Raw genomic sequence first — 22,022 nt, 5'->3', positions numbered from 1 at the left:
AGAATCATCTGGCCTTGGAGGGAGTGCAAGGAAGATTTACCAAACTGATTTCTGGAATGGCAGGACTGACTATATTATGAAGAGAGATTGGATTGATTAGGCCTGTCTTTGTAGCAGTTTAGAAGAATGATGGATGATCTCATGGAAACTTATAAAATTCTTATAGGACTAGACAGGGGAAATGCAGAAAAGATGATCTGGATCACTGGGGAGTCTAGAACCAGGGGTCACAGTTTAAGGGTTCAGGATAGGCTGTTTAGCACTGAGGCATGAAATTTCATCACCTAGGGAGTGGTGAGCCTGTGGAATGCTCCACCATGGAAAGTGGTTGAGTTCAAAATATTGAATGTTTTTTAAAAAGGTTTTAGATACAGTTCTTGGGGCTAAAGGGATCAAAGGGTATGGGAAGAAATGGGAACATATTGAGTTGGTGATCAGCCATGACATCAAATCGTGGAGCAAGTTTGAAGGACTGAATGGCGCTCTCCTGCTCCTATTTTTTATGTTGCTAGTAATTTATAATTTATTCCTAATTCCAGGAAGCAAGTACTCTTTTGCAGCAGTATAGGCACTTAATGAAGAATGTTCTGGAAGATACAAGATTAGTGAGACTGCAGCTTGAAGGAGGAGCAATCCTGGCCAGACTGAGAAGAGAGGAATCTCATGTCACAGGAACTGTAGTCTACAGGTAACTTTATCAATGTCTTGTAGAGAGAATTGCAATTTGTTGTTAATTCCGTAATCTGTTTTACATCAAAAATCTGTTCGCACTTTATCAGTAATTTCATAGCTTTTGTATTATTTATATATTATGTAGGACTTTGGCTGTTTGAAGCCTTCAATATAGTTGGAGTTGTGCATGACTAGATAACTTCTGCAGCTAGATTATACAGAAAATTATGCAGATTTGGGCCACATTGTTAATTAAATGATTTACCATTGGCATGGAATAGTACATAGATAATTAATTTTGGGAGAAACCAACCATTCAAGATAACAGTACTGCTGAGACAAATGAGAAGGAAATCTAAAAGCTGAATCTTTCAACGAAAGAAGATCACAGTTAAATTGCCATTCTGATTCACCTATTTTACCTGAGAATGGAACTCTGCATTTCTCGCCAATTCTTCCAAACCTGTTCTCTTTAGAAATGTGGATGTTTTATATTGGAATTCTTCTCTGTAGTGCAGGATTGCCAGGGGCAAGACAAGCCACAGTTCTTTTTATTTTATGGCACTAGCTGTTGTATTCTGTGTGTCTTCATTTCTTCATGTGCTGAAAAGCTCTTAGACATTTAAATAACTTTTTTATTGTAGTGAATGAATATGAGTGATATGCATCAGATTTTGTAGGAGTCCCAAAATGCATCTTTGGGCGTATATCCAGCCTCAAATTAGAGACCTGAAAATCTGGATCGATTCTTTCTTGGTAAATGTGCTATTTGTTAATTTCAGCATTTCAAACTTGATTATTACAGGGGCAGAGGTCATAACATAAATTTGTCCTTAATTTGGCACTAAGTTTACTGTTGCCTCTAGGCCATAGAAAAATAGGGAAAATGCCATGTTGGTGCTGGGAGCTCTGCTTTTCTGCAGTTAGCAGATTTCTGTTCTTGCAGCAGCAAAGAAGGAGTTATACTCAAGCAATGTTGAATTGTATTTGACAGTGTAAAGAAGGGTCTTGCATTGTGTAGCAACTTCCATGATCTCATTAGGTCACTAAGCACTTTACTTCAACAACAAATTTTGAATTTCCTTTATTGCATCAGTGCATGGATTCCAGCTTGGATGGGCAGTTACTTTCAAGACAGTTTCATTACCTGCCTTCCTGATGCCATAATTGGAGCAAAGTCAGCCAGATGGATATCATAGAATATGAGTTCTGTAATAGGGGCTGTTAAGCTGGACCAATCAGGGAGTCCTGGCTGACAGACATAAACAGGAGTGTCATGGGTTCTGTTCACTCTAGGAGCCAGCTCTGAGCTGGCTGGGTCAATGTCATGTACCATGCACATGTAAATAAAGGGTGACTTGGTGACGGAATAACAGCCTTCGTGGAGTTATCTCAGTGGCAATGAGTGAAAACATGCCACTGAAGAGATGCTGCCTGGCCTGCTCTGTCCTTATAGCTGACTCCAGCATCTACAGTTCTTGCTACCCCTGAAAAGATTTGCTTGCAGCAGTCGTCTTCGCGTTAGGATAAGCATTTCTGGCATCATGCCGCTATTTGGGAGGCTTGACTTGTTCTATTCTGCTGTCGAAGACCGGGCCCGGTATGTGGAAAGAATGCATTATTTTTTCTAGGCAAATGACTTTGGGGCAGACAAAAAGCAACAAGTAATTCTCTTGACACTGGTGGACCTGCAGCTGTTTTGATTATTAGAAATCTAAATGAGGCCCCAGATATTAAAATCTTTCAAGAGTTGACAGATTTAGCAAAAGAACGTTACGACCCTGAGCCGCCTCTGGTTATGAGAAACTATCAGTTTTACTCAGCTGTTCGAGAACGAGGGGAATTCATAATGGGATTTTTGACAAGGTTAAGCTGACTGGCAGAGGCATGTGAGTTTGGTTTAACCCCAAGTGAGATGCTGACAAACAGTTTGGTACGTGGGATTAATGATGTGATCATGCAAAAGCATCTACTAGATGAAGCCCAACTGGACTTTAAACAGGCACTACAACTGGCTTTGTGATTAGAATATGCAGCAAGTGGATCACATGAGGTACAGAGTATGCTGATGAAAGTGGACAGCTTCGCCAGGCCAACAGAGCTTGGGGGACACCACGTGAGTGGAGGCAATTGTGTAGCCTCACTCAGGACATATTCTGAATAGAGGCACTCTGTGTCAGCCCACAGCAAAACCGCAAAACAAAACTAAGCTTTGGCCAAATGGTTAAAATTTTCTTGAGTATCTGGGCTGGCAAGCCATTGTAGTCGCGGACCTCAGACAGCAAAAGAGTGCCACTTGGCCTGAGTTGAGTATGAAAACTCATAGGCCAGGATCCAGGAGAGTGTATATTCAGAAAGTCCACCTACAGCTGGTTTGGAACAGTTCAATTGCTTAGCAACATTCAAATCAGCCTGTGCCATTTTCCAGCAGACAATGGGTTAGGGTTAGGTTTAGGGTTTTCCAGCAGACATTTACAAGGTCTACCCCAGGTCGCCATTTATCTGGATGATGTACTAGTGAAATAACAAGAAGGCCAATAATGAGCGCTTGGAGAACTTGAACGTGGTGATTAAACATTTCTCTCAGGCAGATGTACTCTTTAGGAGAGAAAAATGAGTATTCCAGTGACATACTTGGGTTACATAGATGACAAGACTGGATTACACCTGTTAGAAGATAAAGTGAGGGCAGTCAAAGGTGGCTCGGCTCCTACATCTGTACTGGAACTTAGGTCTTTCCTTGGTTGGTGAATTATTACGGATAGTTCAGACGTAATCTGGCCTCCATCCTGGTACTCTTACATCTGCTGTTGAACATGGGTCAGCCTTGGAAATAGTCTCATAGCCAGAATGTAGCCTTTAGGGGAATGAAGAAGCTTCTATCGTCATCTAAGGTGTTGGCACAGTACTATCCCAAGCAGGATGTGGCGCTGATATGCGATGCCTCCCCATATGGCATCGGGGTAGTGTTGGCTCACTGTGACCCAACAGAGAGGAACATCCCATAGTGTCTGCTTCCCAGACTTTGGCTGATGCTGAGCGGCGATACGCCCAAATAGAGAAGGAAGATTTGGCATTCATTTTTGGTGTGAGAAAGTTCCACCAATATTTTTACTGACGTAACTTTATAATAGTAACGTACCACAAACCCCTGCTAGGGCTACTTAAAGAGGACAGGGCTGTGCCACCCATCACTTCATTCAAATAAGAGCGGTGGGCTCTTATTCCAAGAGTTGTACAAGTTAGAACTCTATCCAGAAGAGCAAGTAGCAAATGTGGATGCACCACCATTAGTGCCACCACTGGAAGAGTCTGTGCTGATTTTAAACTTTCTGGACACTCTTCAAGTCACAGCTGATAATATCTGACTGTGGACCCAAAAAGATCCAGTCCTGAAAAAAAAACAGCTGGTGGTGATGGGGAAAACAAAAGGGTGATCACAACCAGAATTGAAACCTTTCTGGCGAGATCAGATCACTGTAGAAGATAACGTTTTATTATGGGGAGCGAGAATGATTGTCCTGAGCAAAGGCTGGCCCCAGGTACTGACTGAACTCCAGGTCATCCAGTGGTTTCCAAATTGAAGATGTTGGTGAGAAGTTATGTCTGGTGGGCAGGATTGGATGCTGACAGAGCCACGTTGGTGGGGCATTGCCCAGAGTACCATCAAGGACAAAAATTACCACCAGCAGCTTCCCCACTTGCATGAGCATGGCCAGGTAAATCCTGGACGCAGTTAAATGATGATTATCCTGGTCCTTTCATGGGCTCAATGTTCTTGGTCATTGTGGATGCTCATTCAAAGTGGTTGGACATGCACAGACTTCATTCGTCAAAACAGGGACAATGATTGAAAAGTTGCAAGCATCTTTTGCAATACACGGACTCCTCAAGTTTTGATCGTAAACGATGGGTCATCATTTACCAGCAGTGAATTCAAGTATTTCCTAATGTAGAATGGCATTTAGCATGTAAGGACAGCTCCATACTATCCATCATCCAATAGTCTGGTGGAAAGAGCAGTTCAAATGTGAAGGCAAGCTTAAAGAAACAGCCTACAGCTTCACTCGATACCAAATATCTGGTATAATAATATCTGGAATTAAGAATCTAATGATGAACATGAATCCGTTGTCGATTGTCAGAAAAACCCATCTGGTTCACTAATGTCCTTTAGGGGAGGAAATTGCCATATTTATCTGGTCTGGCCTACATCTGACTCCAGACCCACAGCAATGTGGTTGACTCGAAACTGCCCTCTGGGCAATTAGGGATGGGCAATTAATGCTGTCTAGCCAGCAACGCCCTCACCCCATTAATGAATAAAGAAAATAAACAAACTATCCTTGTTCCTCTTTGATCATAGGACCACCTCTCACACAACCACAACCACAGCGACAGCTCCAGCAGAGCTGCTAATAGGGAGAAGACTCTCCACCTAGTTAAATCTGATCTTCCCAGATGTGGTGAGTGGGGAAGGGTGAAATATTATCAGAAACGCCAATGCCAGACACGAGTCCTCTAAGAGAGAGAGGCAGCTTACTTAATGGGATAAAGTTTGGTGTCGAAACCACAGGAATGGCTCTGCATGGGTAAGAGGCATTGTTGATGCGAAGTCAGGTCCCATGACATACAAATTTCGGGTTAGGGTTCAGGAGAGGTGGTCGTGAACAAGCATGTGAATCACATGAAAGCTGCAACCTCACACTGAAGCAGGAGCAATAGCATACTCGGTCCCTCAGCACATCTGGTGAGGTTGTCAGAACCCATGGTTTCTCTATGGGTTCTCCTCTTCCACCTACCATCAAAGAAATCTCTGAGAACGCGATGGATATGGCAAATGTTGCAGCCTCGACTTCGATACCGCCTGAAGAAGAATTTTGGCCAAGATGCTCCAGGGGCAAGTACCCGCCGCCAGTATCCAAAGGAGAGTTGGAGGAACTAACCTGGTGTGAAAATGCCCCAGGATAAAGAATGGCCTACATCCCAGGACTTGGAGGCAGAAGGATCTAGTGACTGGAACAAGGTCAGCCAGGTGGATGTCATAGAATATGAGTTCCCTGTTTGGGCCTGTTTACCTGATCCAATCAGGGAGTCCCAGCTGACAGATATAAATAGGAGTGTCAGGGATTCTGTTCGCGCTAGGAGCTAGCTCTGAGCTGGTTGGGTTAGTGTTATGTACTGTGCACATGTAAACAAAGGATGACTTGGTGACAGGATAGGAGCCTTCGTAGAGTTATTTCACCTTTCAGTCAGGTTCACGTGCAGTGGAATCAGTTAGTGTGTTAAGTCAGTCAGTTGTGTGTATGTAAGATACAGTAACACCAGTCAGCATAGAATGCAGACTGTGCATAAGTCTGTGATAGCATAACAGTGTAAGTAGTTGGCGTTGTTAATAAACGTCAGACATTTGTCTTACTAAGAACCCTGTCTTTTAGTATATGTTATGTGGGCTAACATATAGGGCAACACTGAGTCCATGTCATTACTGGCAGTGGTGTTTGGCCCAAGAAATATCAACAATAATCACTATTATGATGTGAGGAAAAAATATTCTTTGGCACCAACAAGCAGCCTTGAACTCCTACATAGTCAACTACTTTATTTTTAACACATTTTGTACGTTTACAGATACTTTTATTTTCAGCATTTCAGGCATGCTTCCTGGAAGTGCATGTCAAGAGATTGCATATTCTCATCCTGTCATATTATTTCACTTGTGATGGACAGAAAGTCATACTTACAGATGTGCAATTTTTGTCTGTGTTAACTTTTGGTGAGAGAGCTCCATGATAAAGACTTGAACCATCCATGCATGTGCTTCCAGCAAGACCATGTCTGCACTGCGAGGATTTAAATGGAAAATCCCTCCCTCAAATTGTTTTTGCAACTTTTCTTTTTGCTCATGGGAGGTGGGTGACTCTGGCTGGGCCAGCATTTATAGCCCATCCCTACATGCTCTTGAGAACATTGTGTTGAGTTGCTTTCATTGAACTGCTACAATCCATGTGGTGCATTTACATCCACAATGCCATTATAGAGGGAGTTCCAGGATTTATGCAGCAACGCTGAAGGAACAGCAACATATTTCCAAGTCAGAACAGGGAGTGGCTTGAAGGGAAACTTGGAGGTGGTGTTGTTCCCTTGTATCTGCTGCCCTTGTCCTTCTAGGTGGCAGTGATCATAGACTTGGAAGGTGCTGTCCAAGATGCCCTGGTGAAATTCTGCAATGCATTTTGAAGACTGTTACTGTGGTGGAGTGAGTGAATATTTGAGGATGAGGTGCCAATCAAACAAGCTGCTTTGTCCTGGATGGAGCCGATCTTCTTGAGTGTTGCTGGAGCTGCATTCATCTAGGCAAGTATTCCATCATACTACTGAGTGTGCCTTGCAGATGGTGGACAGTCTTTGGGGAATAAGGAAGTGAGCAACTTATGCAGAGTTCCTTTTATTTTAAAACAATGTATTAATTATACTCTTTAAAAATCATTAGACTTTTCAGGAATATTTTAAAAATACTGCAGCTTTGATGTTACCCTGAACACTGAAATTAACGTAATTAATTTAGAAGACAACCTCAGTAAATCATAGCCAAACAGAAAACAATCCTTACAGAATGATGTCACATCATAAAACTGTTAATGACGCTGTTCAGTTTTGTGCCAGCAGCCATCCATAGATAATTTTTTTTCCCTTCTTGCTTTAACCAGCTCATCACCATCAAACTGGAACACAACTAATTTATTGCTCTTGAATCTCTTCTGCCAAAAAAAAACATTTAATTGGGTATTTCTAACTCTGAATATGCAGTGAAACTCTTGCCCAAAAGAGGGAATGAATATTACTGTTTAAATGTAATCAAATGAACTAATGGAACGGTGGATAACAACGTAATAATCTAGAGGTGTTGAGTCCACTATCTCGTTGTGTATAAGCTGACTTGATACTGTTTCCTCTCATTTTTATTTCCAGTAGGCACATAGGGTTCTTACAATTTTCAAGAATGAGTAACACACAGTAAATATCAAGAGGGAAAATCCTGTGTCATCGAAGCATCCATTTTAATTTAAAAAATAAAGTTGTTCCATAAGACTCCTTCTAAATACTCAGACTATATTAAGAAAACAATGGAAAACGGGAAATGCGAGATTAATAGCAAGATAATGACAGACCAGCTGCATTATGCATTACTGTGTCAAAAAAGTATTCTGTGCCCTATCTTATTTAGGGTAGAACCCCTACAGTGCGGAAGCAGGCTGTTCGACCCATCGAGTCCAAACCAACTCTCTGAAGACATCCCACTCAGACTCAACCCCTTACCCTATCCTTGTAATGTTGCATTTCCCATGGCTAATCCACCTAGCCTGCACATCCCTGGACAGTATGATCAATTTCGCATGGCCTGCACCATCTTTGGACTGCTAATGGTAGCCATGATAACTTCACCTGATGAAGGGGCTACACTTTGAAAGCTTGTGTTTTCAAATAAACTTGTTGGACTGTAACCTGGTGTCATGTGATTTCTGACCACCTTTGGACTGTGGGAGGAAACTGGAGCACCAGGAGGAAACCCACGCAGACACGGGGAGAATATGCAGATTCTACGCAGACAGTTGCCTGAAGGTGGAATTGAACGCAGGTCCCTTGCGCTGTAAGGCAACAGTGCTAACCACTAAGCTACTGTGCCGCCCCTTTTTGTTGTACACTAGGCTGCCACAAAGCATGGTATTGCCAAAATTTGGCTTTAATTTTTTTTTAAACTTCAGGATCAGAGAGGCTAATCAGTCTGACTGTCCCTGTGTTCCTTCGGGAAATGTATTATTTGGGATGCAATTATCTATTTTATCTGAAGGTCAAAGACGGTGGAAGTTTATGACGTTTCTAAGTTCACATTGGGAAATACCCAAAATAGTGTGTTTTTTTTTTAAACATTGAAATGATAAAGAAAAGCTTGAGATACTCAACCAAAGTTCCTCTTTTGGCTCAAAAATATAGGAGGAACAGTCTGAACTGCTTTTACGGAGGTGAAAAAATTTATATGGCAAATAAAAAAATTTCCAGTTAAATCTGACATAGATCTGCTGCCACCCGCAGGAGAAAAAAAATTAAGGGTGTTGTCCAGAAGAAGAGCTTTCACAGGGTGGAACAATGGAAAATTCACTTATGCAGGGTGTGTTTCTTTTTAATAGAAACAGGATAAAAACTCGTTCGGGGGTGGATAGTGTAAACCCATATTTTATGCTCTTGTGGGTTAATGGGAAAAAGGCATTTTGTTAGATGTTTTAAGCTCTTCTGAGGTTAAGAAAGTATTTACTTTTTCGCATATGCAAATGCCTTTCTTTAAAATATTACCAGAACATTTCTACCTTCCTCATCTCTGTAACTTGTGTTTCCCTACGTCCATGAGGTTTTGGCTGTCAATCTGGACCAACTCCATTTCTCTTCCCCTTTTTGCTCTCCCATTTTTCGCTGTTGCTATGCCTGGTTTCATTGCCTCCACTGCCCTTCCCAATTCCTACCCCGACTCCTCAGCATTTGTCAATCTTTATCTGTTTCAGGCTTGATTCGATCTTAACTAATTCTGCTTCCTGTTTGTTAAATTTGGAATTGGTGGAAACTTGGCTGAGGAAAAATAACACCCTTTCCCTTCATGAAACTTCATGAAACATGGTCTGCGCAAACCATTGCATGAGTGATGTAGCTCTTATCGCCAAACCATATCTTGGTCTGTTACCATATTTATATCTAGCATCTTTTCTTCTATTAACCGTCCCACCTTGTTCAAGCCTATTATTTCTCATTTAAAACCTTCATTTTTAACCAGCAAGCCAAGTGCCAAGCAAAGTTTCTCACTGAGATGCCCTGATTGCTTTCCTCCCTCAGCCTCTGTCACTTCTGGTTCTCAATCCTTCTACCAATGGGAACAGTTCAGTTGTATCTACTTTCTCTTAGACCCCTCATTTTTTACACCAATCTTCACTCTAAGGAGAATAACTTACCCAAGTTATAGTGGCTTTTCATCTGTGGATTGATTTGTGGAAACCTTTATTACATTATCATCTATAAAGCTTTCCCATCCTTTCTAAAGGGTCAAACACAGAAATAGAAACAATACATGTAGCTGAATCATTGTTTACATTCCTTGCTTTTGTACTCTATGTCTGTATCTATAAAGACCAGGGCAAAATTTTCCCTCACTGATATGACATGAGTAATAACAGAAAGGTGGTAAAATAGAGAGAATTAAAAAAAATCAGAATCTCAACTTTAACTGTTCAGTGCTCCCATTGTGTGCTATATCCAAATCCAAGCCATTCGTATAAATTGAAGAAAGCAGTAGTTCTAATACTGATACATGAGGAACACCACAGCCTACTTTGCTGTAAACTATTTTCTAATCAACCTGTTCAGAGATGTTATTATACCCCACTGGAATAGGTGAGACTTGAATCTGGGCCTCCACCTTGTTTCCCATGACTCAACCAGCATCATATCTATTGACCATTGCCTGTCCTGTAGCATTTTATCAAACACTTTTTGGAAATCCAAATTCACCATTAAAATTGCATTACTGTCATCAGTCCTTAAAAACTCAAATGCAGTTAGTTAAACACAATTATATTTTAACAAATCCATGTTGGTTTTCCTTAATTAATTCACATTTGTCCGAGTAATTGAATTTTCATTTCCAAAACCCTCTCTCCTGACTCCATGGAAACAAGGCTGGAAGAATGACCAATGCCGCCGGAATTTCCAGCATTAGTTCACTCAGCAGCTCTGATGTACACCATATAGTCCTGGTGACTTATCAACTTTAAGTATAGCCAGCTTTTTTTAGTTCCACAGCATCAATCTTTAGCCCATGAATGTCATGATACATGAGCTGTCTCAGTTCAGTTCGTATGGGATTGAACCTGCAATGCTGATTTTAATCTCCCCTAGCCATTCCAGGCAACTAAGTTAACTGGCCCCTGATACAATGATCACTGTTCACCAAATGTTACCCAACTGACACTTGGTCAACATCTTTTCTGAATCAGTTCCAGCAGTGCCTCCTTCCTGATTGTGCCTGAAATAGTGAATAAAATTCTCCTGAATTCTTCTTCCTCTACCTTTACTCACGATGGTCCTGTCCTTTTTATATCTTTCAAAAATCCTTAGATTTTGGAAAAGTCCCAAAAGATTGGAAAACTGCGAACTTAATATCTTCATTGAAAGGTGAGGAAGACAAAAATTAGTAACTGTAGCCCAGTCATCTTAATATGTCATTGGGAATATATCAGAATATATTACAAAGCATTTAACAGCACAACATTTATAAACATATAATAAAATCAAACAGAATCAGCATGAATTCTTGAAGTGGAAATCATGTCTGACAAATTAATTAGAATTCTTTGAGGAGATGACAAGCAGGACAGCTAAATGGAAACAAGTGCATGTAATAGTGGATTTCCAAAAGGCATTTGATAAGATACCATACATAATGCTATTTAATAAGATAAGAGCCCTTAACATTGGAATTAGCATATTAGCAAACTTAGAAATTGGCTAACTAATAGAATGCAGAGTTGGCATAAAAGGGACATTCTCAGGAAAGCAACCTGTAACCACTGGAGTGCATCAGGGAGGAGGTAGTTGCTTAGCTCAATTGGCTCTACATCTGGTTTTCAATGCTGAGTGACACCAAGTGCGGGCTTAATTCCTGCACCAACTGAGGTTACCATGAAGGGCTGCCCTTCTCAACCATTCCCCTCTCTTGAGGTATGGTGACTTTCAAATTATATCACCACCCGTTGTCTCTCTTTGAGAGAGCAGCCCTTTGGTCCTCTGGTACTATGGTGACTTTACCTTTACAGAGATCATTGCTGGGGCCACATTATTTATAATATATATTAGTGACTTGGATGATGGAAATGAATGACACAACAGGTGGGGAGGCAAGCAGTGAGAATGACAACCTGCTGATCAGTACAACAGGTTAAGTGAATGGGCAAAAACTCGGCAGATGGAAAATAATGTGGGAAAATGTGAGCTAATGCACTTTGCAGAAAGAATAGAGGAGCTAAATATTGTTTAAATTGGGAAAGGCTGCAGAAAATTGTAGCACTGAAGGATTTTGGGGGTCCTTGAGCACAAATTACAAAGTTAGCACTAAGTTCGGTAGGTAATAGAGATGGCAAATGGACCTTTGGCCTTTATTTTAAAGAGATGTGGTATAAAAATAGGGAGGTGTTGCTAAAATTATACAAGGTTTGAGTCAAACCATTGTGAGCAGTTTTGGTCCCTATATGTAATTAAAGATATACTAGTATTTGAGGCAGTCCAGTGAAGTTTCACTAGGTTGACCTCCAATATGAAGGGACTTTCTTATAAGGAGCAGTTGAGCAGGATGTACTTGTACTAATTGGAGTTTAGAAGAATGAAAAGCGACCTTATTGAAACATATTGTTGTTGGAAGACTTGACAGGGTAGATGTGGAGTGGTTGTTTCTCTTTGTGGGAGAATCTAGTACCAGAGGATATAATCTCAGTGTAGGGGTCATCCATTTAAGACAGAGAGGAGGAGGAATTTCTTCAGTGTAGTTAATGTGTGAAATTCTTTAACGTAGAGGTCCGAGGGGTGGGTCCTTGAATATATTCATGGTGAAGATTGACAAATTTTTAATCAGTAAGAGAACTAAATATTATAGGAAGAAGGCAGGGAAGTAGAGATAAGGATTATCCCAATCAGCCATGATCTTGTTGAATGACGGAGAATATTCAATGGACCAAAAGGCCTACTTCTGCTCCTACATTTTATGGACTTTTATTAGGATAACTGAAATCCCTCAGTGCCACTCTTGTATAATTATTGTGCCAATTTATAATTTCTCTCAAATTTACTCCTTTATACTTTTATTGTTAATTGGGCAGCCTGTTGAATATACTGAATAGTGCAATAGTGATTTCTTTAACCAAGTAGATTCTGTTATGTTTTTTTCAGCGGTGCAATACAGTATTTGCCTTAATCAATACTGCCAACTCTCCTTTTTTCTCTTTTCCTATTTTCCCTGAACACCATGTAACCAATATTTAGTGCTCAAAGTAAAGACAAAATGCTGCAAATACTCAGCAACAGTGCTCCCTTGGCTGAACAGTGATTGGGAGTTTCCACGCATGCTCATTGATGTGTTGATGAATAGGCAGTCGATTGTGGAAGCTGCTGCTGTTCATGGACCTGTGCATTAAAAAATATGACAGGGAACGCAAGTCTAACAGCATCTGTGGAAAGAGAAACAATATTAACATTTCCAGTTGAAGAGCTTTTATTGGTTTGTTTCTGTCTCTAAAGATGCTGCTAGACCTGCTAGAGCATTTCCAACCTTTTACATTATTATTTAACATTTCTAGCATCTGCAGGTTTTTTTTCCCATATTTAGTATCCAGTTTGTCTGTCTTTAAAAACAAGTGCTGGAGAATCTCAGCAGGTCTGGCAGCATCTATGGAGAGAGAACAAAATTAGTGTTAAGTCTGATATGATTTTTTCAGAACTCTTTTTTTTCTTTTGAGCCAGGTTTCCATCATCACCAAAACATATTACAATTTGACTACACCTGCAAATATACTTGCACCTGCAGTCAACCAGTCTTATTTACCATGCTTCCTCCTGGTCTGGCACTATGTACTACCTTAATATTCTTATTCAAGTGCTATCTGTCTCTACCAGTCTTTTGTACACCTCGTTCTCATTTCTTATGCTATTAACCTGTTTGCTATCCATTTGCCTAATTAGTTTAAACTCTCCCACAGGACAAGCAAACCACCTCATGAGGAAATTGGTATGCAGTGCAAAATTTCAGTGCACATTTAGTGCAGTAAACAAAATGGATTTATATTACTTGACAATTGCTGCAACTATCATAGGGTTTAATTCCGTTTTTCCCACAACACAAAATTATAAATTGAATTTAGATTTTTTGAACTTATTTGGGAAAGGATAATCCATATTTTGATTTGGTTTTGTGCTTAACGAGATGAACTCCAGCTGAACTGTTGCCTTGAAATTGCACAGTGTTCCTGGATCTCCCATTACATGAGTCTGCCAAGAATGCTAGAGAAGGCCACGTGATTAAAAATGGCTGAAGTTATGACAGGAGGCTGAGAGAATCTTCCCAGCATACAGGTTGTTGTGTGATTTAGATGTCTGGTCACTTTATAGGAGAACTAGACTGAGAAATACTGTACTACACTAGTTAAAGTTTTTGAAAAAAGGAAGGATGGATGTCTTCTGTGGATTGTATTGCAAATCTGAGGAGGGTAAAAACATCTTTATTGCAAGACAGATAAGATGTGTTGTTTAGTTGCAATCCTGTTGGCTCAGAATAAGGCTGCATGCTTCTATATTTATGAAACTCAATTTGTGCACATGATGAACCTCTATGAGAGTGAAATAAGAGTAACAATGGATGGGTATAATGTAAGCTTGCACTTTAAATCATTTAAAATAGAATACTTGTTGGGTAGCCTAACAATGAAAGATTCAATTCAAATATACAAATAGCAGTGTGTTAAAATGAAGTCAGTGACTTTTTTCATATGTAGTTTGTATATAACAAGAGGTATCCCTTGAATGGCAAGTAGTTTACTTTTATTTCTCTTTGCTGCGGCAAAGTTGTGAAATGAATACTTTGCATTTGTTTTCACTAAGAAGGTAGATGCTACCCAGGCCCTTGCGACATAGGAGGAAGCACTGATGCTAGAAGCATTCACAGTTGATAAGGAGATAGTGTTGGGTAGACTATCATAACTTAACAGTTTACAAGGCACTGGGATTGGATGAGATGCAACCAAGGATGTTGAAAGAAGTGGGAGTGGAAATTGAAGGGGCACTGGCCATGAACTTTCAGCCATTCCTTGATTCAATCAATGTGCCAGAGGACTGGACATTAGTTCAAACAACGTTGTAAGGATAAGTCCAGCAATTACAGACCAGTCAGGATAACTTCAGTGGCAGGAAAGCTTCTGGGAACAAATATTTGGGAAGGAATTAGAAGTCACATAGATAAAGGTGCGTTGCTTAGAAGAGTCAGCATGGATTTCAAAAGGCAAATCCTGTTTGACTAACTTGAAGCGTTTTGAACAAGTAACAGAAAGGGATAATGCTGTTGATGTGGTGTACATGGACTCCAAAAGCATTTGATGCTGTGTATGCAGCAGACTGGAGAGAAAAGTTATCGTTCATGGAACAAGAGGGATAATAACATCACGCAAACAAAATTGTTCAGTAATAGGAAACAGAGTTTAGTGGACAGTGGATTTTTTTTGAGTTAGAGTAAGGTTGTTGATGGACTTTCCCAAGGGTCAGTATTGGAATGATTGCATTTCTATAAATATATATATTAAAGCTGTAGATCTTGGTGTGTCGGGCACAGTTTCAAAGTCGTAGATGAGATGAAACTTAGAAGTATTGTAATTTTCTCTGTTTCCTCCTGTGAAGAGGACAGTGTGGGACTCCAAATGGACAGACCATTTGGTGGGATGGCTAATAAATTTCAGTGCAGAGATATGTGAGGTGATACATTTTGGCATGAAGAACATGAACAAACAATACATAATAGGGAAGTACAATACACAAAGGGGTGCAGGAGTATAGAGTTATAATCATAGAGCTGTACAGCATGGAAACAGACCATAATATTCAACTATAATATCCTAAATTAATCTAATCACATTTGCCTGCATTTGACCTATATCGCTCTAAATTCTTCCTATTCATATACCCATCCAGATGCCTTTGAAATATTGTAATTGTACCAATCTCCACCACTTCCTCTGGTAGCTCATTCTGTACATGCACCACCCTCTGTGTGAAAAAGTTGCCCCTTAGGTCCCTTTTAAATCTTACCCCTCTCAGCTTAAACCTATGCATTCTAGTTTTGGACTCACCCACCCCGGGGGAAAAGGCCTTGGCTATTCACCTATCCATGCCCCTCATGATTTTATAAACGTCTATATGGTCACCCCTCAGCCTTTGACGCTCCAGGGAAAATAGCTGCAACCTATTCAGCCTCTCGTTATAGCTTAAACCCTCCAACCCTGGCAACATCCATGTAAATCTTTTCTGAACCTTTTCAAGTTTCACAAAATCCTTTCTATACAGGGAGACCAGAATTGAACACAGTATTCCAAAGGTGGTCTAATCAAACTCCTGTACAGCTGCAACATGACCACCTAACTCCTATACTCCATAAAGACAGGCATACCAGATGCCTTCTTCACTATCCTGTTACCTGCGACTCCACTTTCAAGGAACTATGAACCTGCACTCCAAGGTCTTTTTGTTCAGCAACACTCCCCAGGACCTTACCATTAAGTGTATAAATCCTGCCCTGATTTGCCTTTCCAAAATGCAGCACCTCACACTTATCTAAATTAAACTTCATCTGCCACTCCTCAGCCCATTGGCCCATCTGACCAAGATCCTGTTGGTAACCTTCTTTGCTGTCCACTACGCTACCAGTTTTAGTGTCATCTGCAGACTTACTAATCATATCTCCTACGTTCACATCCAAATCGTTTATATGAATTACAAAAAGCTGTGGATGCAGCGCCGACACGCATAGCACGCTGCTAGTTACAGGCATCCAGTCTGAAAAAAAACCCTACACTACCATCCTCTGTCTCCTACCTTCGAACCAGTTCTGTATCCAGATATCTAGTTCTCCCTGTTTTCCATGTGATCTAACCTGGCTAACCAGTCTACCATGCAGAACTTTTTCGAGTGCCTTACTGAAATCCTCTTCGTTACTTCTTCAAAAAACTCAATAAAGTTAGTGAGACACGATTTCCCACATACAAAGCCCATGGTGACTATCCCTAATCAGTCCTTGCCTTTCCAAGTATATGTAAATCCTATCCCTCAGGATCTCCTCCAGCAACTTGCTCACCGCTGGTGTCAGGTTCACCGGGTCTATAATTCCCTGGTTTTTCCTTACCGCCTTTCTTAAATAGGGACACCACGTTCGCCAACCTCCAGTCTTCTGGTACCTCACCTGTGGCTACCGATGATACAAATATCTTAACAAGGGGTCCAGCAATGATTTCCATAGCTCCCCACAGAGTTCTAGGGCACACCTGATCAGGTGCTGGGGATTTATCCATCTTTATGCATTTTAAGACGTCCAGCACCACCACCACTGTAATATGGACATTTTTCAAGATGTTGCTATTTATTTCCCCAAGTTCTGTATCTTCCATATCCTTCTCCACAGTAAACACTGATGCAAAATACACGTTTAGTATCTCCCCCATTTCCTGCTGTTCCACACAAAAGTGGCCTTGCTGGTCTTTAAGGCAAAGGATCCTGGATATATATATGTTCACTGGTCATTGAAGGTGGTAGGACAGGTGAAGAGAGCAATTATTGAAGCATAGTGTTCTGTATTTTAATAATAGGGGCATGGAGTACAAGAGCAAGGAGGTTATGCTGAACATATACAAGAGACCTGTTAGACGTCGGCTGGAATATCGTGTACATTTCTAGGTACCATACTAAAGGAAAGGTGTGAATGCATTGGAGAGAGTGCAGAAGAGATTTGCAAAAAATAGGTCCAGGGTTACAGAGAAACTTCAGCTATGATGACAGATTGAAGAGGTTGGAACTGTTCTCCTTTGAGAGAAGAAGCCAAAGAGGAGATCAGACAGAAGCTTTCAAAATCATGAGATCTCTAGATAGAGTAGATGGGGAGAAAATGTTACCACTCATCAAAAGATTGAGAAAACAAGGTCACAGATTTAAAGTGACTTGCAAATGTGATATGAGAAAATCCTTTTCTCACAATGCGTGTATCGAGTCAGGAATGCACTGCCCAGAAGTGTGGCAGACACAGAGTCATTCAAGATACCATTGAATACAGGTATTTCTGCTATAACATGTGTTTCTTTAACACAAATTGGCTGTAACGCAATTGATGAATATTGGTTGCATTTGGATTTCGCGAACCTACTACTGTATAGTATAGCGATTTTCTATAATACAAGATTGCACAAGAGCACACCTATCATGTTATAGGAGAACTACCTGTAATTTTTTCTGTTCAATTAACGTGAAAGGGTATGGGTAGAAAGCAAAAGTAAAAAGCCAGTGCAGTGCAGACAGGATGGGCTGAATGGTTTCCTTGTACGCTATAACATCTCTGTGATATGTGACTAAGAAAGAAACCTGTCTTCTCTCATTTTATGTTTTCTGTTAGTTCATCCAGTGAGATGAGCTGCATCTCTGGTTAATCCATAAACCACACCAGTGTTAATTGGAAATGTTTAAATGCAAGCCCAGCAGTACATTTGAAATGAATTTTCTACTTTTATTTCAGTCTTAAGATTGTAGTTCGTTGGCTTTCCAGGACACAAATTAATGTATGAATATTGTGGTGCTTGTTATAAAATTAGCACAGATGCCCTGAAGGGCAGATTAGAAAGTATATGAGCAAAAAAGGAATTGAAGGATTGTTGATATTATAAAACAAAGGGAATGACACCTTCCCAGTAAGGATAGCTACTGAACTAGAGCCAGGGTCTATCAGGCTGCAGGTAAGGTGCCATCTCTTTACCACCATCTGTATATAGTTCTGTTCCATAAAAGCCTGTTGTTTTACACTGGCAAGAGTATTGACCTCTGATCAGGAAGGAGATTATACTCAATCCGAGGCCTGACCAGAAATTGGTAAATGTTGAGCATTACTTCCTTGATTTCTATTTGATGTCATTTGATAACGCAGTAAAGCTCCACCACTTAACTGATGTTTGAGAGTAGACTGACAGGGTAGGAAAAACCAAACAACAGTGAATGCTCAAAATCGGAAACCAATTCAGACATTGCTGGGGGAGAAACCTCAACATCTGTGGAGAGAAAGCAGAGTTAGGATTTCTTCAGTTTTTTTCAGAACTGAAGAAGGGTTACTGCACCTAAAACATTAACTCTGCTTTCAGTCCACAGATGCTGCCAGATGTGCTGAGCTTTCCAGCAATTTCTGGTTTTGTTTCTGACAGTGTGGGAAGTGGCTAGGTTGGATCTGTCCTGCTTTTAGCTCATTACATGCAGTGTTGTAGTTGCAGCTAGGGGCATGGCTAGTTCTGGAGCACAGGTCTTCAGTATTATTGCCAGCCTTTTCCTAATAACACAGACTCTTCAAAGCAAACTGACAACGACTTCTACATTTATCACACTTGTATGTGCCTTGCAAAATGGCTAAATGTAGAACTTGCTACCAGAGAATACTTGAAGCAAATGGCATAGATACATTTAAGAGAAGCTGAACAGGCATGTGAGAGTAGATTTAGATGAGAAAAGTTGGGAGAAGGTACAACTGGCCATAAACACCAATGCAGACTGATTGAGTTGAATAGCTTGTTTCTGTGCCGGACATCCTTGTGAATTTAACATGTACACCTGTTCCACCATTCAGGTAGATTGAGTCTAATCTGTACCTTAACTTCATTTTCCTGCCTTGTTTCCATATCCTCTAATATCTTTATCTAGAAAAATCTGTCCGTTTTAGTTTTGAAATCACTAAAGATTTCAAGCTTTCTGAGGAAAGAGTTCCAAATTGTCACAGCTTGAATGGCTTACTGTTTGTGGTTTATAGTAATAAACTTCTGATTTTAGGAATATAACTTGTAGTTTGGCATTTTAAAAAGTTAGAAGAAAAAAGGCTATAAACAGTAGGGTTAATTATTTAAGGAACTGAAGATATGATGGGTATGATTTTCTTCTTTTGTCTGGTGATTCACTCATTTGCTGAAAAGGAGGCAAGATATCCAAACAGACTGTTCAGAGCAAGGCCTGTCGTATCTTCTTCAAATCACGCACTATAAAGGACAGAAGCGCAGGCCTTTCTCTGAAATGAAGTCCCAGGAGATAGATGTGCTGCCGAATGAGAGCTGCATACCCATCAAAGGCCACATCACTGAGAAGGCCATGGTTACTATTGGAAGGACAACCAAGATCACAAAAACCAAAGTTGCAGTACATTTTGTTTGAGGGCATCAGTGGAAGGAAGAGCAGGGATGTTAGAAGCAAGGAAGGGGAAGATAGCCCTCTGCAGGCAAACACCTGTCCTGTGTTCAGTTTCCTAATCGTGTACAGTCAGTGCAGATTTAGAGATGAGATCATAAGACATAGGAGCAGAAGTAGGCCATTGACTCCGCCAAGTCTGCTCTGCTGTTATAGAATCATAGACTCATACAGCATGGAAACAGACCCATTGGTCAAACTAGTCCATGCCGATCATAATCCCAAACTAAACTAGTCCCACGTGACTGCTCTTGGCCCATATCCCTCCAAACCTTTCCTATTCATGTACTTATTCAAATGTCTTTTATATGTTGTAATTATACCCTCATCCATCACTTTCTCTGGAAGTTCACTCCATACACGATCCACCCTGTCTGTAAAAAACGTTACCCCTCAACTTTTTTAAATGTCTCTCCTTAAATGTGTGCCCCCTAGTCTTGAAATCCCCCATTATACGGAAAAGACAACTGCCATTAATTCTATCTATATACCCTCATTATTTTATAAACTTCTGTAAGGTCACCTCTCAACCTCCTACGTTCCAGTGAAAAAAGGTCTAAGCCTATCCAGTCTATCTTTGTAAAAAACCTTCCATACCCGGCAACATCCTGGTCAATCTCTTCTGAGCCCTCTCCAGCTTAATAATATCCTTCCTATAACTGGGCGACTAGAAGTAGAATGTCCTGTACAACGTCAACATGACTTCCAAACTCCTATACTCAAAGGACTGAGCAATGAAAGTAAGCATTTTTAACCACCCTTCAAAAGAGTTATATACCTGACCCCTTAGTTCCCTCTGTTCTACAACACTACCCAAGGCCCTGCCGTTAATTGTATAAGCCTCACCCTTGTTTGTTGTACCAAAATGCAATACCTCACATTTATCCAGATTGAACTCCATTTGCCAATTTTCAGCCCATTGACCCATTTCATCAAGGTCCCTGTTCACTTAGATCATGGCTGACCTAATAATCCTGAATTCCATTTTCCTGATTTAAAAGTCTATCTGTTTCAGACTTGAATATACATAATGACCTGGCCTCTACAGCCCTCTTCGGTAAAGAATTCCACAGATTCCTTCTCATCTGTTTTAAAAGTGCAAACCTTATTCTGACAATATGCCCTGTGGCGCTAAACTCTATATTAACAGGAAACAACTTCTCCACATCTACCTTGTCAAGTCCCCTTTGTATGGTTCAATAAGATCACTTCTCATTCTTCTAAACTTTAATGAATACAGGCCCAACCTACTCAAATGGAAGGCAGACCTTCCATTCACAGGAACTGCCCAGTGAACTTTCTCAGGACTTTCTCCAGTGCCAGTATATCTCCTCTTCATTGGGGGTCAAAAACGATGCATAGTACTCAAGCTGTGGCCTGACTAGTGCTTTGCATAATTTTAGCAAGAATTTCCTATTTTTATATTCTGTTACCTTTGAAAGAAAGACCAATATTCCATTTGCCTTTCCGATTACCTGCTGACCTTGTATGATAGCTTTTTGTGATTTATGTACAAGACTCTCAAATCCCGGTGCTGTGGCTTTCTGCAGTCTTACTCCATTTAAATAACATACAGCTTTTCTATTATTAGTGCCAAAAGTACATAACCTCACATTTTCCCATTTGTGTTCCATCTCCCAGGTTTTTACCCCTTGCTTGTTTATATCCCTCTGCAGACTGAATCATCCTACCATTTGCCTTCCCAGTTATTTTTGTGTTATCAGCAAACTAAGCTATAATAAATTCACTTTGCTTATTCAAGTCATTAATATATAGATTACAAATAATTGTGGACCCCACAATGATCTGTGTAGCACATCACTAGTTACAGGTCTTCATTCTGAAAATGTACCTCTTATTCCCAACTCTCTATTAGCCAATTAATCCTCTGTTTATACTAATATACGACCTCCAACATCATGGGATCGTCTTCAGTTTTCCATTCAACTTGTTCAGAGATGTTCTGTCACATCTCTGGAAGAAGAGGGTCTTGAACCTGGGCTTCTCGGTCCAGAGGTTGGGACACTACCACTGCCACAAGATTCCTCACTGTCGGCACTTATCTTATTAAGTAGTTTTACGTGGAACCTACCGTCGCCTAAAAATCATCCCATTCCCTCATACTTCATTTCCTCACCTCCTTACCCCTGCCCCCCGCCCCCCACATCACTCCCCTCTCACCTGCCTCGCTCACCTCATCTCACCACCCCCCAACCACTGAACAATCCACTAACTCCATCAGCTCTATGCTCTCTTATCCCCACTTATCCACAACCGTCCAGCCTCCTCTCACCTCT

General features: G+C 40.6%; 1 protein-coding gene across 2 annotated transcripts in view; it reads left to right on the top strand.

Annotated features, from left to right (window-relative positions):
- Positions 1 to 22,022, top strand: part of plekhg4 (pleckstrin homology domain containing, family G (with RhoGef domain) member 4) — a 182,805-nt gene that overhangs the window by 91,116 nt on the left and 69,667 nt on the right. For both annotated transcript variants that reach the window (XM_048606077.1, XM_048606076.1), the window contains exon 10: positions 540 to 688. In XM_048606077.1, coding sequence (XP_048462034.1) covers positions 540 to 688 — 149 coding nt within the window. The remainder of the gene's footprint in view (positions 1 to 539; positions 689 to 22,022) is intronic.

This window comes from Rhincodon typus, chromosome 15, assembly GCF_021869965.1.
Source record: "Rhincodon typus isolate 14 chromosome 15, sRhiTyp1.1, whole genome shotgun sequence".
Classification (NCBI taxonomy): Eukaryota; Metazoa; Chordata; class Chondrichthyes; order Orectolobiformes; family Rhincodontidae; genus Rhincodon; species Rhincodon typus.
The sequence above is the reverse complement of the archived record's forward strand: the minus strand, read 5'-3'. Positions and strand labels throughout refer to the sequence as shown.